Here is a 16822-nt window from a genome sequence, read left to right as displayed (position 1 = left end):
AAAATTTTAGGAGTTGCTTCTGATTATAAAGGGTATCTGAAAGGTACAATAAATATTGGTCATTTTAACAGAACATTGTGTAACAAAACTTTGTGCACAGATTTGGAAAGCATCTATCACAATTCTAAAGAGAGTTTGTGTTCACTCACTTCCACCTCATTTTGACTCTGGATATGTTTTGATCCTTTATGATGTGTTGTACTGCTCATATAAAAAAAAACTCATTTTAATATGTAACCTTTGCCTATTTAGTGTAATTTGACATTTATTTTTGTTATGTATGTTTTGGGGAAATCATCCAACATTGTACTTTGTTGAAGGGGATGACGAGATTTCAGGAGAAAAAGATGATGATGAAGACCTGAACTTCAATGAAGATCTTGTCTGTCCACATGGTATGTGACAGGTGTTTTTCTTTTTTATTAAGCTTACTTTTCTCTTTGGCCAGTTAAAATATTGGGCCAGGTCTTGTTGGAGTGGGGCATCCCACAGTATATACCCCTTTTTTTGTTCAAATATTATTTGTCTTGAATTGGCTAGAAATCTAAGCTGATAATCGCATGGTGAAGGTAACAGCACATCTGGGATATTAGTGAAGGTGAAACTAACAGTGTATCCTCTCAACCAGTGAGGGTTGAGTAAGAAACGGGACAAATAAGGAGGACGAGTTAGTGGCTAAAATGGTGCCAAACCAGGTACTGAAAGAAAAATGGAGGCAAGGAAGACTGGATGTCTCAGTCTTATCCAGAGTATAAGATATGACTAAATAAATACATGAGGGAAAACACTATGCTTCCAAAGTAAGGATCCGAGAAGTGAGAACTGACACTTTGTCCCAGATGTGTAGGTGACACTCCTGTATCTGCTGCCCAGGGGAGATCTGAAACATGATGATTTTGAGCTGTTCAGGATTAAAAAAAACTTCTTGTAATTTAGCCAGATAAACGGTGAGGTTTAATAATTCATAAATCTTTTCAACAGGAGACTTATGCACATCTGAAACTGAAAGAAGGCTTGTGTCTGTTGAAACATGGCATAGACTAAAGGCTTATTTCCCCAAATCTCCCGAGTTTCCACATTATCACTCGCCTTGTGTACAGTGTCAGGTAATTGCAATTATTTTTCAAAAACATCAACTTCAATCTGATTATTATAAATGGTACTGGTTTGTTTCTTGCAAAGGGATACACCAATGTCTTGTATAACTGAAGCATAACTTCCCTACTTATATAAGTTATATTCACTTTCCTTTACAATAAATGATATTGGCCAGAATTCTCCAGCCGTTCACACCCTGTCTCCGCTGCCAGCGAGGATGGAGAATTTGGTACTCGGCCAAATTTCCATTCACAGCGGGACCAGAGAATCCCGCTGGTGTGAACGGCTGGAGAATCCTGTCCTACATTCTTAGTTTTTCTGATTATTTGCTGTACCTGCACCCTGACATTTTGCAATTCATGCACTATGACACCCGAATCTCTCTGCAAATTGGAGCTCTGCAGTCTCTTAGATATGTTTTTTTTGTATTCTTCCTAGCAAAATGGACAATTTCACACCTTTTCACATTGTACTCTATCATCCAGATCTTTGCCTTCTCACTTAACCTGTCTATATCCTTTTATAGCATCCTTATATCCGCTTCGCAACTTGACTTCCAACTTATCTTTCTATCATCAGCAAATTTAATAACCACATTTTCAGCCCCTTACTCCAATTCATATTTATATAAATTGTAAAAAGTTGAAGCTCTGGCACTGACCCCTGTGGCACAATGTTCGTCACATCCTGTCAAAGATACAGAGAACAATACAACACGGGAAACAGGCCCTTCAGCCCAACGAGCCCGCGCCGCCATTTTAACAATGTGCTTTTCCTCCTCCACCCTTGACCCATGTCTATGCTTATGGCACCCCCATTGGAAACCAGATTGTCAACCAGGAGAATGTCAACCAGTAAAAGAACCATTTCTGCCAATTACTAATGGAAAATAAGGAGAAGGCAGAAATTTTGCGTTGATCTTCACTATAGATAATACAAGTAACATCCCAGAGAGAGCTTCAGGAAACAGAGCGAAGGGAGGGACTCAAGAAAATTAGTATCACTGCAGATGTAGTACTAAGAAAACAGTTGGAACTGCAGGCTGTCGACTCTCTGGGTCGTGATAGACTTTATCCTTGAGTCTATTTCCAGCGATCTAGCTAATCTTTCGCCCAAGCCAATTTGTCATCCCCTGCCCCATATTTACTTTCCTCAATATCTTTTGGTGTGGCACCTTATTGAATGCCTTCTTGCCAGCTCCCCTTTAACCACAGCATATGCAACCCCTTCAAAGAACTCTAATACATTGGTTAAACATAAGTTCCCTTTCACAAAACCATGTTGACTCTGCCTGATTACCTTGAATTTTTCTAAGTGCCCTACTATAATGTCTTTAAGAATAGTTTAACGATTTCCCTATCAGATGTTTGGCTATTGGCCTGGAGTTTTCAGCTTCTTCTCTCCTTCCCTTTTTGATCATTTTCTAATCTAATGGAACGGTGCCAGGCAAAAGGCAGGGAATTATAGGCCGGTTAGTTTAACGTCTGTGGTAGGTAAAATGTTAGAATTCGTCATTAAGGAGGAAATTGCGAGGCATCTTGAAGGGAATTGCTTGATAGAGCAGACGCAGCACGGTTTCATTAAAGGGAAGTCGTGTCTGACAAATTTACTGGAGTTCTATGAGGATGTGTCTAGGGCGGTGGATAGAGGAGAGCCGGTGGATGTGGTCTTTCTGGATTTTCAGAAGGCGTTTGACAAAGTACCTCACAAGAGGTTATTGCAGAAGGTCAGGGGACTTGGAGTTGGGGGTAGGGTGTTAGCGTGGATAGAGGATTGGTTGTCAAATAGGAGGCAGAGAGTGGGGGTCAACGGGTGCTATTCGGATTGGCGGATGGTGACTAGTGGAGTGCCCCAGGGGTCGGTGCTGGGGCCTCAGCTTTTTACCATTTATATAGATGATCTGGAGGAGGGAACCGAGTGTAGGGTGTCGAAATTTGCGGATGACACCAAGATTGGGGGAATGGCAAATTGTGCGGAGGGTGTGGAGAGTCTGCAGAAGGATCTAGATAGGCTGGGCGATTGGACCAGGAAATGGCAAATGGAATTTAATGTTGGCAAGTGTGAGGTGGTCCACTTTGGTAGGAAGAATGGTAGGAAGGACTATTACTTACGTGGAGAAAAACTGCAGCAGGCGACGGTGCAGAGGGACCTCGGGGTCCTTGTGCATGAGTCGCAAAAACCCAGCTTGCAGGTGCAGCAGGTGGTCAGGATGGCGAATGGGATGCTGCCCTTCATAGCGAAGGGGATTGAATACAAAAGTAGGGAGGTCTTGCTGCAGCTGTATAGGGCATTGGTGAGGCTGCAGCTGGAGTACTGTGTGCAGTTTTGGGCGCCACACCTGCGCAAAGATATTTTGGCCTTGGAGGGAGTGCAGAGGAGGTTTACTAGGCTGATACCGGAGTTGAGGGGGTTGAGCTATGAGGAGAGGCTGAATAAACTAGGCTTGTACTCGTTGGAGTTTAGAAGAATGAGGAGAGATCTCATTGAGACGTATAAGATGATGAATGGGATGGATAGGATAGAGGTGGAGAGACTCTTCCCGCTCAAAAAAGCCAGTAGGACTAGGGGACACAGCCTCAAGATAAAGGGGGTGCGTTTTAGAACGGAGTTGAGGAGGAACTTCTTCACTCAAAGGGTGGTGAATCTCTGGAATTCTCTACCCGTTGAAGTGGTGGAGGCTGCCTCGCTAAATATTTTCAAGAAGCGGGTTGATGGGTTTTTGATAAGAGAGGGGATTAAGGGTTATGGGGAGAGGGCCGGAAAGTGGAACTGAGCCACGACAGATTAGCCATGATCTTATTGAATGGCGGGGCAGGCTCGAAGGGCCAGATGGCCTACTCCTACTCCTGCTCCTATTTCTTATGTTCTTATGTTCTAACCTTCCCTTAATCTAGGGAATTTGGGAAAATTAAAACTAGCTCTTCAACTGTCTCGCTAGCCCCTTTTAAGACCCTAGAATAAAGTTGATCGGCACCCAGGGATTGTCGATCTACAGTTCCAACAATTTGTTCAGTATCACTTCCCTGGTGATTGTAATTTTCTCAAGTACCTCTCTCCCTTGCATTTTCTGTAACTTGTAACCTCTATAATGAAGACCAACACAAAATATCTGCCATCTCCTATTTTCCATTTTTAATTCTCCAGAGTTACTTTCTGTAGGATCAACACCCATTCTGTTAACTCTAAATAATTGACATAAACCATTATTATCTGTCTTTATATTTCTAGCTAATTTTCTCATACTCTAATCTTTTCCTCTTTATTAATCTTTTAGTTGTTCTTTTCTGTTTTTAATACTCTGTCCAATCTGACCTGCCACCTATTTTTGCATTATTATATGATTTTTCTTTAAGTTTGATACTTTTACTTTAGCATGGATGATGGGTCTTCCTATTGGAATTTTCTTTTCACGTTGGAATGTATCTATTGTGTGTATTCTGAAATATCCCTTTAAGTGTCTGCCACTGCATCTCTGACCTATTGTTTAACCTGATTTTCCAGTTCACTTTTGCTAGCTCTGCTTTCAAGAGCTCTTAATTGCCCTTATTTAAGGTTGAAATACTAATCTGAAACCCATTCCTCTCTCCCTCAAGCTGAATGTAACGTCTCTGATATTATGGTCACTGCTACCTAGGGGTGCGTTCACTGAGATCATTAATTTTATTTCATTGCACAATGCCAGATCCCATATAGTCTGCTCCCTGGCCTGCACCAGAAGATGCTGTTCTAAGAAATTATCCTGAAAACATTGAGTTCCTCATCTAAACTACCCGTGCCCATTCGATTTTTCAGTATTGCCGTAAGTAGGCTTACATTAATGCTGCAATAAACCGTTGATGAAAATCCCCTAATCGCCACACTCCGGCGTCTGCTTGGGTACACAAAGAATTTAGCATGGCCAATGTACCTATCAGCACATCTTTCAAACTGACTATTAAAACCCTCGTGTAGATTAAAACTCCCATGATTATCACTATACCTTTCTGACAAGCTGCCATTATTTCATTTCTATCTTGTCCCATCTCATGGTTGCTGTTAGGTATTAGGGCACCACTCCCGTGAGTGTTTTTTTTTGCATGAAATTAAGTATAATTAAAATTCATGGGTTTTGATCTTTTGGAATTAGTTATGCGGCATTGAGCTGCATGTAACTGCAGATGACAATCGGAAGGAAAGAGCTGTCCATCTGGCTCATGGTGCCTGTGCTGGCTTTTTTTTAATTACCCAAGTATTCCCAGTTTCCTGTTCTTCTCTCAGAGATCTGAAGATGTTTCCTTTTCAGGAATATATCTAATTCTCTTTTGAAGTGACTGTTAAATCTGCTTTTACCATCTCCTCAGGCTGTGACATAACTTATCACATAAAATCTAATCTTCCTCCCCAGTTGTTTCTATTTGCTTTAGCAAAACCTCTCAAAATTTTGAATATCTTGGTTAAACTTTTCTTAATAAAAGGAAAATAAATCCAGCTTCTCCAATCCCTCTGCATGATTAAAACCCCTCATCTCCTTTACCATTCCAGCACCCTCTTCTGCACCTTCTCCAAGGCCTTTGATACCAAGCTTTAGGAAACATATCTAGAATTAGGCACAAGAGCTTTTAAGTAGTTTTAAAATTTTTTTTACTGTCTAAATAGGCTTACGTTAGCACTGCAATGAAGTTACTGTGAAATATTTAACTGAAACTGAACTCCATCCAACTGTGAGCTTTTTGTTTTGTGGAGAAGGTATTAGAAAAGGAAGGTGAAGAGAACGAGACTTTGAGCAAGATGATGGCAAATGAGCAGAAATCAGCACTTCTATGCCTTTTTCAAGACAAGAACAGACCGCTGCTAATCAAATGGCCTGAGGTAAGAGGCTTGGCCAGGTGATGCTATTTGTTATTAATGATTCAATAATGAAAATAATCTAAAAATGTCTGTTCTACTGCATTGGTATATTGATGTATAGAAGAATGAGGGGAGATCTCATTGAGACATATAAGATGATGAATGGGATGGATAGGATAGAGATGGAGAGACTCTTCCTGTTCAGAAAGGACAGTAGGACTAGGGGGGCACAGCCTCAAGATAAAGGGGGGGCGGTTTAGAACGGAGTTGAGGAGGAACTTCTCCACTCAAAGGGTGGTGAATCTCTGGAATTCTCTGCCTGTTGAAGCGGTGGAGGCTGCCTCGCTAAATATTTTTAAGACGCGGGTTGATGGGTTTTTGATAAGTGAGGGGATTAAGGGTTATGAGGAGAGGGCGGGAATGTGGAACTGAGCCACGACAGATCAGCCATGATCTTATTGAATGGCGGGGCAGGCTCAAAGGGCTAGATGGCCTACTCCTGCTCCTATTTCTTATGTTCTTATGTATGTCTTAATTAGCTGCGAGAGAAATTATTCATGTTAAATGGGTAACTTTTTTTTTCCATGAGAAGTACTTGTCAAAGATTCTTATTGACTATTGGAAGGTGTAAAACATGGTCTAGAGGTATAAACAAGGCTATTTCATGTGCCAAATACTTGAAAATTTACAAAGCACTCATAATCTGTCCAAGTATTTCACTGACAGAGGTACAGCGAGTCGTGTTTTCTGTTTAATTATTGCTGCCGTTTTACACAAGGCATCCCCCAAACAACATTGGGTGGAATGATCAGCTTATCTACCACTATATGGTATGGGTTGAGCAATGCTGTTACACCCTTTGCCATTCACTTGAGCTGGGATTACTTGTATCCGGAGGATGTTCCCTACTGCAGTGCGGCACTTGTTAAGAGTACTGAATTGGGATGGGGGTGAGGGAGAATTTCCTCCTCATTTTCAGCAGTGTATAAATGGCACATGAAAATTGGGTTATTTCCAATCATTTTCCACCAATGAAACGTACAAACCTTTTAAAGTCCTTCCACAATCCACCGGTAGATTCAGCATTGGCTGCATCTGTGCCTGTCAGTGTGAACCAGCTTTAGCAGCTAAAAATGTTCCTCAGCTTTTGCTGCTAATACACTCTTTGTAAATTAGACTGAAATCTGAGGTGTTGGGATCATCTGATCGACATGAAAGTGCAGAGTTGTATACTAGGAGAATCTGGAGAATTTGAACATTACTTTCTACAGCTTAAACACGTTTTTTGGCTACAAATACACATGCTGATTTTCACAGGCTCACCTTATAGTAAACTTTCAGACTCCATAGTTGGTTTTTGGAATTTCTTTGAAATAGATACAGCATTCCCTGTAAGCTATCATGTAAAGAAGGAGCAGCACAGGTTGGGACTGAGGAGACTTTGGCACTAATTTGAACAAAAAGGCAGTATCATTTAGAGATCAGGAAGACCTCAAGCCACACTGATCTGCTTGTACAATTTTCTGCTGTGGCATTTACCAGCCTCTTAGTTTTAATGGGGTCAGCATCATTTCAAACTGCTATGGAGATTTATCTGATATCAAATCAAGCTGCAGCACCGATGTGCATTAGTTGGATCACTAGTGCCTTTCATGGCGAGGAGAACAATTAATCACTTTTGACATTATAGCAGGACAGCCATGAGAAAGGGCAGTTATTGTATTAGAGTGACCGTGAATGCAAATTGACATTGACAGCACTGCAGAGAGGCACATGCTTCTTCTAGACTGAGGGAATGTAAGGTGTTAAGAGATGTTTTCACTGCCTGACCGGTCAGGAACGAAACTGGGTTATGATCTGGAATAATTGGAGCCTATTGTATCCTTCACTTCAGCATTCAGGAAGGGCTGGACTTTGACCTGTTTGATGAGAAGGCTGTTGTTCAGTTGGATGCAGAGCTACATGGAGCAGACAATCATGGTGAGCGCTCAAAGGAGTCCTCAGTGACTGCTGCAGGGGGCATCAGAAACCATCTGTATTCTTTCCTTCCAAAGCCCAGTCCATCTTTGCCATCACTCCTCTTCCCACTTTCAAAGAAAGGGACATTCTCTCAAAATGCTAGTCATCCTACAGCATGAATGTTTTTTTAACCCTCTGCCCCTCGGTGAATGGTCCTTTAATCATGATCTAAGTAAATAAGTTAGCATCGAATGCTTGAATCATTTTCCATGTGATTGGAATACTTGCAATGTGCAGTTTATTTTAATACGGTAATTGAAAAGTGGCACAACCTTCCCTACACTTGACACTGGCATCGAGAAGGAGTACGTTTTTCTTCCATGTGACGCCAGAGACTCCAATAGATGCAAAGGGATTGTTATTGGATATGCAAATGAGCAGTCTCAGGAAATTAGTGGGTGAATTCCTTTACATGCAAGTAGTGGGCACAGCATTCTTAAAGGTGCAACAGGAGCCTGATTTATTTCAAGGAAATCCTATCTCTTCATCCTTCACATCCAAAGAATGATACAGGGTTTAAACCCTTATCTGCTAAATCTAGAGGGGTGAATGCTACTGGCTGAGTCTAACAGCTGCTCCCCACATCTCAACATGGAAAGGAAAATCTTAGGAGGAATGTTTTCCCTTCCCTCTTCCGCTTCCTCCAACTCTTCCCCCTGCTACCAAATCCAAATTCTGAAAAATATCTTTATACTAACTTTGCTGCTTGGCTATTTCTGTATTGGTTTCCAGCCTAGTGTGAAATGGCAGCTTCCATCTTGGGTACATTCTGCAGAAACACTGCTAAACGGACTGGCTTCTGGTACGAAGAGATTCAGTGGGTCTCCGTGTGAGAGAGGGATGATATTTCATTGTCATTTTCTTGCCTTGAATGAGAAGCAATTCATTCTTCCCTGACTGCTCTCTCAGGTGGATTTAAATGGTCCCAAATACTGTTTAAAGAAGAACCGGGGAGTTATGCATAGTGTCTTGGCCAATGTTTATCCCTCAAGCAGTGTAAATCTGGTCATTATCAGATTAATATTTGTGGGATCTTGCTGTGGATAAAGTGGCTGCCATATTTTCAACATTACAGCAATGACCACATTTCAAAAATATTTCACTGGCTTTAAAGTGCTTTGGGCTATTCCGAGCTTATGAGAGATCCTTTCAGGCAAATGGTAAGGTAGAATAAATGATAACTTGATGTTTGTGAGAGCCTTGAAGCTATTCGATAAGATGCACAGTATTCTGGGAAATGTTTGTCCTTTTCCACATACTAAGGGTGAGATTTAACTCGCTGAAAATCCATTGTTAGCATAGAACCATAGAACCCTACAGTGCAGAAAGAGGCCCTTTGGCCCATTGAGTCTGCACCGACCATAATCCCATGCAGGCCCTACCCCTCATATCCCTGCACGTTTACCTGCTAATCCCTCTAACCTATGCATCCCAGGACACCAAGGGGCAATTTTAGCATGGCCAGTCAGCCTAACCCACACATCTTTGGACTGAGGGGAAACCGGAGCACCCGGAGGAAACCCACGCAGACACAAGGAGAATGTGCAACCTCCACACAGACAGTGACCCGAACCAGGAATCGAACCCAGGTCCCTGGAGCTGTGAAGCAGCAGTGCTAACTACTGTGCTGCCCCTGCTATCAGGCTCTCATTGTTAGCAAACAAAGAATCTATAATTGTTGAAGTGAAATAGAGCTCAGTTAAGAAGCTTGGAAAGACTTGTGGAGAATTATATTGGAAGTTTGGGTACTGTTGGAGAAGAAGGGATTTGATTGAAAAGATTGATGCAAATACCAGAAGCAAACACTTAAAAATAATAGCATTTCCACTGAACTAAGATTGAGAATGTAAATAAATTACCAGAGCTGATTATTAAATATGTTGATGCAACTGAATTCGCTATGTCTGGAGTGAATGGTGGGGTGGATGGGTTATGGTAAACCAATGAGAGGTGGATAAATATAATTGATACCATACCTGGAGCTTGACATCAATGATAGGAGGGTTGGCTCACTGATGGATTATTCCAAACAAAATACAGAGAGAGACAGGAAATGTGGTGGAAAGGGCTGACGGGAAATTGTTGTTCCCAAGCTACCCATTACTATTTTTCCCTGTAGTATTATTTGATTGAAAAGGCTGGTGCAAATACCAGGAGCGCACACTTAAAAATAATAGTCTGACAGCATTTCCACTGAACTAAGATTGAGAATGTAAGTAAATTACCAGAGCAGCTTGGTGCACAAGTATCCTGCAGAGAGTGAGCTGGCTGTTGATTTTTCCTCTTGTGAAGAAGCATTGAACTCTGGCAAAACTCACCAAGACAAAATGATTGGAGTTTTCATTAATATGAAGAGCTGATCTAGCACTGTGTTCAACCAGGATAACAGAAACAGATGTTGACTGTAATGAGATCTGGATAGGCTGAGCGAGTGGGCAAGGACCTGGCAGATGGAGTACAATGTTAGCAAGTGTGAGGTTATCCACTTTGCTAGGAATAATAGTAGGAGGGATTACTATTTAAAGGGCGAAAAGCTGCAGCATGCTACGGTGCAGAGGGACCTGGGGGTCCTTGTGCATGAGTCGCAAAAACCCAGTCTGCAGGTGCAGCAGGTGATCAAGAAGGCGAATGGGATGCTGGCCTTTATAGCGAGGGGGATTGAATATAAAAGCAGGGAGGTCTTGCTGCAACTGTACAGGACACTGGTGAGGCCACAGCTGGAGTACTGTGTGCAGTTTTGGTCGTCGCACTTGCGCAAGGATATTTTGGCCTTGGAGGGAGTGCAGAGGAGGTTCGCTAGGCTGATACCGGAGATGAGGGGGTTGGACTATGAAGAGAGACTAAATAGACTGGGTCTGTACTCGTTGGAGTTTAGAAGGCTGAGGGGGGATCTTATAGAGACATTTAAGATAATGAAAGGGATGGATAGGGTAGAGGTAGAGAGATTCTTCCCGCTTAGAAAGGATAGCAGGACTAGAGGGCACAGCCTCAAGATAAGGGGGGAGCAGTTTAGAACGGAGTTGAGGAGGAACTTCTTCACTTAAAGAGTGGTGAATCTCTGGAATTCTCTGCCCGTTGAAGTGGTGGAGGCTACCTCGCTAAGTATATTTAAGACCCGGGTAGATAGGCTTTTGGCAGACAAGGGAATTAAGGGTTATGGGGAAAAAGTGGGAAAGTGGAACTGAGCCTCTTCAGATCAGCCATGATCTTATTGAATGGCAGGGCAGGCTCGAAGGGCTAGATGGCCTACTCCTGCTCCTATTCCTTATGTTCTTATGTTTTAGTTGAGGTACATTGCCCTAAAAAAAATTACAAATTGTAAAATATAGTTGCTATGACTAAACTTTTTATTTGAAATAAACCTCATTTTTCATGCAGGTCACAGTATACTAGAAAACTGCTTTGACTAACTTCGTTCCAGATTCATTTAAGTTTTTATTTATGGCCCCTTCATGTATGTTTTCTAGGAGACTGAGGTTCTATACGTTGTTTCCCAGTTTTTTGTCGAAGAATGGAAGAAGTTTATCAGGTGACATTTTGTTTTAATTTTTGTATAATTTCTGTTCATTATTTAATTACACTTTTGCTGTTCCAAATCATGAGATGTTAAACTGTGTATTTTTTTGTAAATGGATGGAGAAAGAATTGTATTTCTTCAGTTATTGGTCAGGTATAATTTATACTTTGACCTTCCTCTGGAAGTGAGTGCTCTCATTCACCAACTGCGTATATATGGCAAAATCTGCCTGGAATGCTGCCCCTATTTCCAAATTTAGATTCAAATGGGAAATACAAGCACCACTTTATCCTGGTCCTTGATATATATTGTAACTAGCATAACACTTTTATACATTTTCTCCTGTCATCAGAAGTACCAGGTTTTTGTTGCTGTTATTCTGCAAATCTTTCTAAAGTGTTCAATTTGACAAACACTGTTAACAGATTTATGATTTTTAGAATGCATTTTATTTTGTGTTTTTGGTCAAACTTCCCCTATCTGGTGTTGGTCTTGATTTAGTGATGGCAGTCATGGTCCAGACTGGCACATATTTCCATAATCTCTCTGACAACTTGAGCTTGCATTAATATCACCTCCCTCCCAATGTTATTTGATTTCTGTTTGTCTATTCATGAAGACTGGTTAAGGATTTCTGAATGTTTGATTCAGGATTGGCAGTTATAGACGCTAGGAAGCTGGTTGGCACAGGAACTTCTGATGGAATGAGATAGTCAGCTGTTCGTAATGGCATGGTCAGCTGCTGTCCCCATGGCAATGAGGTACCCTGTTGGTGATCCCGCAAGTGAGGCAGAGTCGATGCTAAAAGCCTCTGCTGATCTTGGAATAACAGGCAAGGACTGTGGCCCAAATTGCACAGTGTTCTAAGTATGTTCTTGGTCTATAGATAACTTTACAATAAGTTGCTTTATTTGAACCTCAAATATGTACCTCAGTTCTTAATTAGATTTTTTAGATTAATGGTTGTTGATTATTCAAAGTATAAAATCTTTTTTGAAAAGCCTGAAGTGAATCTATTTTAATTGTCTTCTAAAAATTTCATTTTTACCATTGTTGAACCATGTACTGTTAACTCACACACTATAAGCTCGAGTGCCCCAAGGATTTATCCTTGCCCTCGTTCTGTTTCGTACATTTTATCTCTTGGCGATGTCATCCAAAAGCATCAGATTCTACACTTATGTTGAGGACACTCAGATTCATCTCTCCACGTGTAATCCTCCATCGTCTCTGATTTGCCACTTCTGTTTGTCCAACACTCATTGTTGGATGAGCAGAAATTTCTTCTAGCTAAATACCGGGAGAACTGCAGCCATTGCCTTGGGTCCTGGCCATAAACTTCATTCCCTTTCAACTGTTTCCATTCCTGCCAACTCTCAAGCTGAGTCAGATGACTCACAACCTTGATCTTGTATTTTCTCACAAGATGAGCTTCCAACCACACGTCTGTTCCATTTCCTAAATTTCTCTCTTCCATCTCCAAACATTGCCTGACTTTATCCCTGCCTTGGCTCACCTGCTGGTTAAAACCCTAATCTATTTCTTTATTATCTCTAGACTTCACCAGTTCAGTGCAGCCCTACCATGCTTTCCGTCTTGCACCTTGAATAAACTTATGGTTATCAAAGACTTTGCTACCTGTATCTTAACTCCTACTAAGTCACATTCATGTGTTATCTGTGAGCTTGCTGATCTCTATATTGTCTCTGTGTGAGAGTGTCTCTATTTTAAACTCTTCATCCTTATTTTCAAATTCCTCTACAACCTCACTTGTTCCTGTCCCTCTAATTTCCTTTAGCCCTTGGATTTTAATCACTCTACCATGCTTTCAGCTGCTTTTCTAAACCCCTCTATCCTTTTTTTTCAATTGGTCTTCAACCCAAACTTATGATTCAACTCCTGTGACTCAGTGTAAAAATATTCTTAATGGTAAATGTCTTATTAAGCATCTTGGGATGTATTTGACATTAAATTTGTTTTTTTAAACAAGTTATTATTGTCTGCCAATTTTTTATGACCTAATACAAGAATTTCATTATGCGAGCAGAGTACCCTCTAATTCTTTTTATAACTAGCAGGAGGGAGGAAGCAACACAAATATACCAAGCTTCAATGATAGGAGAGGCCAGCACACTCTTGTGAAAGACAAGGCTGAATCATTTGCAACAATATTTTGCCAGAAGTGTCAAGTGGGCAATCCATCTTTTCGTGATGTCCCTGACCCCTCACAGACCAGTCTTCTGCCAATTCAGTTCACTCTGTGATATCAAACAGCTGAAGGTGCCGAATACAGACAGATCTATGGGTCCTGACTCCAACTAAGCTTATTACTGATGATTTGTGCCCTAGAACTAGCAACACCTTACTCTAACTATTTCAGTAGAGCTGTCATAGGCATCTAAACAACAATATGGAAGTTTGTCCAGGGATGACTTGTCCAAAGAAAGCAGGGCAAATCTAGTCAAGCTAATCAGCCTACTACCAATTATAAGCAAAATGGTGAAAGATGTCGTAAACAGCACTATCAAGTGGCATTTACTCAGGAATAATCTGTTCACTGACACTCAGTTTTATTCCCACCAGAATCATTCAGCTCCAGAACTTAATCTAGACTTGGTCCAAAAATGGACAGAAGATGTGCATTCAAAAGGCAAGAGTGATTTTCTTTGACGATGAGGCAGTATTTAGCTGAGTGTGACGTCAAGGACCCTAGCAAAATGGGAGTTGGTGAAAATATGAAACATTCCACCATTGGTTAGAGTTATAACTAGCACCAAAGTAGATACTTGTTGGAGGCCAGTGATCTCCGCCTCTGGATATCACTGCAGGAGTTGCTCAGTGTAGTATCTGAGGCCCAATCTTCAACTGAATCATCAGTGACCTCTCCTCCATCATGTCAAAAGTGGGCATGATTGCATATTGTGCACTACAGTTCACAACAGCTCGGATACTGAAGCAGCCTGTGCAAATATGCAGCAAAATCTGGGCAACGTTCGGGCTTGGGCAGACAAGTGGCAAGTAAGATTTGTGCCATATAAGTGTCAAGCAATGACCAGCCCAACAAGAGCAAATCTAATCATCACAGTTTGACATTCAATGACATTACCATCACTGGATCATTCACCATCAGCATTCCAGGGCTATTGTTGACCAGAAACTTACCTGGAACAACCATATAAATTTTGTCCGCAGGAGCAGATCTGAGACTGGAAAGGTTCCGGTGATTAACTCACCACCTCACTACCCCAAAGCTTGTCCACCTTCCTCAAGGCACATGTTGGGGGTGTTATAAACTACTGTCCATTTAGCTGGATGAGTGCAGCTCGAAAAGTACTTGAGAAGCACAACACTATCAAACAAAAGCCTGCGTGATCAGCAGTACCTTAAGTGTTTGCTTCCTCTGTCACTGGCGCTAATTGGCAACGTTACATACCATCTACAAGATGCACTGCAGCAACTTGCCAAGGCTCCCTTAGCAGCACCTTCCAAACCTGTAATCTATACTATCTAGAAGGACAAGGACAGCAGATGCGTAGAAACACCACCACCTGCAGGTTCCCCTTCAAGCCGTGCACCACCCTGACTTGGAATTCAATCACCATTCCTTCATAATCATTGGATTAAAATTTGGGGAATCCCTAATCTGCCTAAGACAGATCAAAATTAAACTCCAGACCATTTTGACTCCATTTTATGTGGCGTTTTGGTGTGAATTGCTTTAATATGCTTTCTTAATGGATTAAATATTAAAATACGTGCCATGAGTAATTGTTTCTTTTTTTTTGCAAGTAGTTCACATCCACATACAAAGCTTCCTCAATTGCCTCTATGTAACTTGGTACACAGGAAAGTTTCCTGTTTCCTGTTTCGTGTTCAGCTCCTCACAATCATTGGGTCTCCATCTTGCTGCTTCATATGAAAAGAAGTACGTTAAAGTTCCAGAGTATGCCTTATATGCAGCAAGGGTGGAGAAGGATTAAGTGACCATCAAGGCACCAAAATGTTAATGGAGCATTGATGGATATTTCATTTGTATGTGGAAGTTGAGCTACCTTCAACGAATAAATTCTATGATGAGCAGTCTTCGTGGTAAACACTATTTACACTTGAATAAGTTAACATGCAACAACATTTTCAGCCAAGGTCAGCTATCCACTATTGCACAAAGTTAATTGATAACCAAATGTAGTGTTTCCTCTATTTGATGAGGGTTGTGCCAGAGGAACATTATTCTCGGTGAGAACTGAGCAGAATGGCCAGTGTTGATTTGTAATGAAGTTATATCTCAGCTAGATCTGGTGTAGCAACAGATCTGTATTATTGATGGTGCTACATTGGCAGATGCAGTATCATTGGTGCATACAAGCTCAATTATTTTAGATAAGGTGCAAGGCAGGAAAATCACTTAAGTGAGATTTGAACTGAGGTCTTAAAATAATATCTGAATTTTAATAATGTTTTACTTCAGAGAGGAAATGACTGAGTCAGAGCAGAAAGATCTACTTCAATGTAGAGCGTGTTTACATTGTTATAAATCTCTCCCCTGTGCATTCATTTGATTCTGTTTGCTGAAGGAAGCCAACGAAATGCAGTCCGGTATCATCTGTGGGCAACAATGCACTTCTCTGTCCGCACGGAGGTCTCATGTTTACAGCAGAGTCAATGACCAAAGAAGATTCAAAACAGTGAGTCTTATTCCATCGTTTTAAAAATGTGTGTCTGCAGAGGCTCAAACACTTCATCCTTTCTTGATTAAGTTATGGTGCTAAAATAAGTGCTTTGTTAACGTGCATCATTGAAAACTGAAATGAAAATGTGTAGTGTCTTCTCACTGGTTCTGTTTCTACGTGGAACTAAAAAAAAGCCATCAGGTGGAGGAGGTTATAAAACAGACTGGAATACAAGCAGAGCAAGTTGTGCTTCATTTGTATACAGCTTTGTTCAGACCCCATCTGGAGCAACTGCATCCAGCTTTGGGCACTACCTGCGGCAGAGTCTGCTATCCTGTGAGGGGAGCAGTGCAGATTCTCAGAATGACACGGGGACTTTAGGGTTAAATTAAGATGACTGATTGCATGAATTTGCCTCGTGCTTCCTTGACTTTAGGGAATTGTAGGGTTCTCTGATTGAGGTGTTTAAATGTTAGAAGGATTTGATACAGTAGCTACAGTGGAGAAATTATTTCTTATAGGGCAATCAAAAACAAACGGACACAACAAATGGACATAACTGTTCAGGCAGAAAATTGGGAAGCATTTTTTCTCACAAGGTGAAGGAAACCTGAAACTCTGCTCCCGAAAGTCTGTGGATGCTGAGGGGAAATAGGAACTTTCAAAAAGTAATTGAATGATGGAACAGGAT

General features: G+C 41.2%; 1 protein-coding gene across 1 annotated transcript in view; it reads left to right on the top strand.

The window, feature by feature from the left end:
* The window catches only part of usp48 (ubiquitin specific peptidase 48), a 119266-nt gene that overhangs the window by 82494 nt on the left and 19950 nt on the right, over window positions 1–16822 (top strand). Inside the window, exons 15-19 of the mRNA XM_080181525.1 lie at window positions 321–395; window positions 982–1106; window positions 5824–5946; window positions 11412–11473; window positions 16036–16146. Of these exons, the coding sequence (XP_080037651.1) occupies window positions 321–395; window positions 982–1106; window positions 5824–5946; window positions 11412–11473; window positions 16036–16146 (496 nt within the window). The remainder of the gene's footprint in view (window positions 1–320; window positions 396–981; window positions 1107–5823; window positions 5947–11411; window positions 11474–16035; window positions 16147–16822) is intronic.

The sequence above is a fragment of the Carcharhinus amblyrhynchos genome, unplaced genomic scaffold (genome assembly GCF_965287045.1).
Source record: "Carcharhinus amblyrhynchos unplaced genomic scaffold, sCarAmb.v2.hapA scaffold_41, whole genome shotgun sequence".
NCBI classification, from domain to species: Eukaryota; Metazoa; Chordata; class Chondrichthyes; order Carcharhiniformes; family Carcharhinidae; genus Carcharhinus; species Carcharhinus amblyrhynchos.
This window is presented reverse-complemented; position numbering and strand designations above follow the sequence as displayed.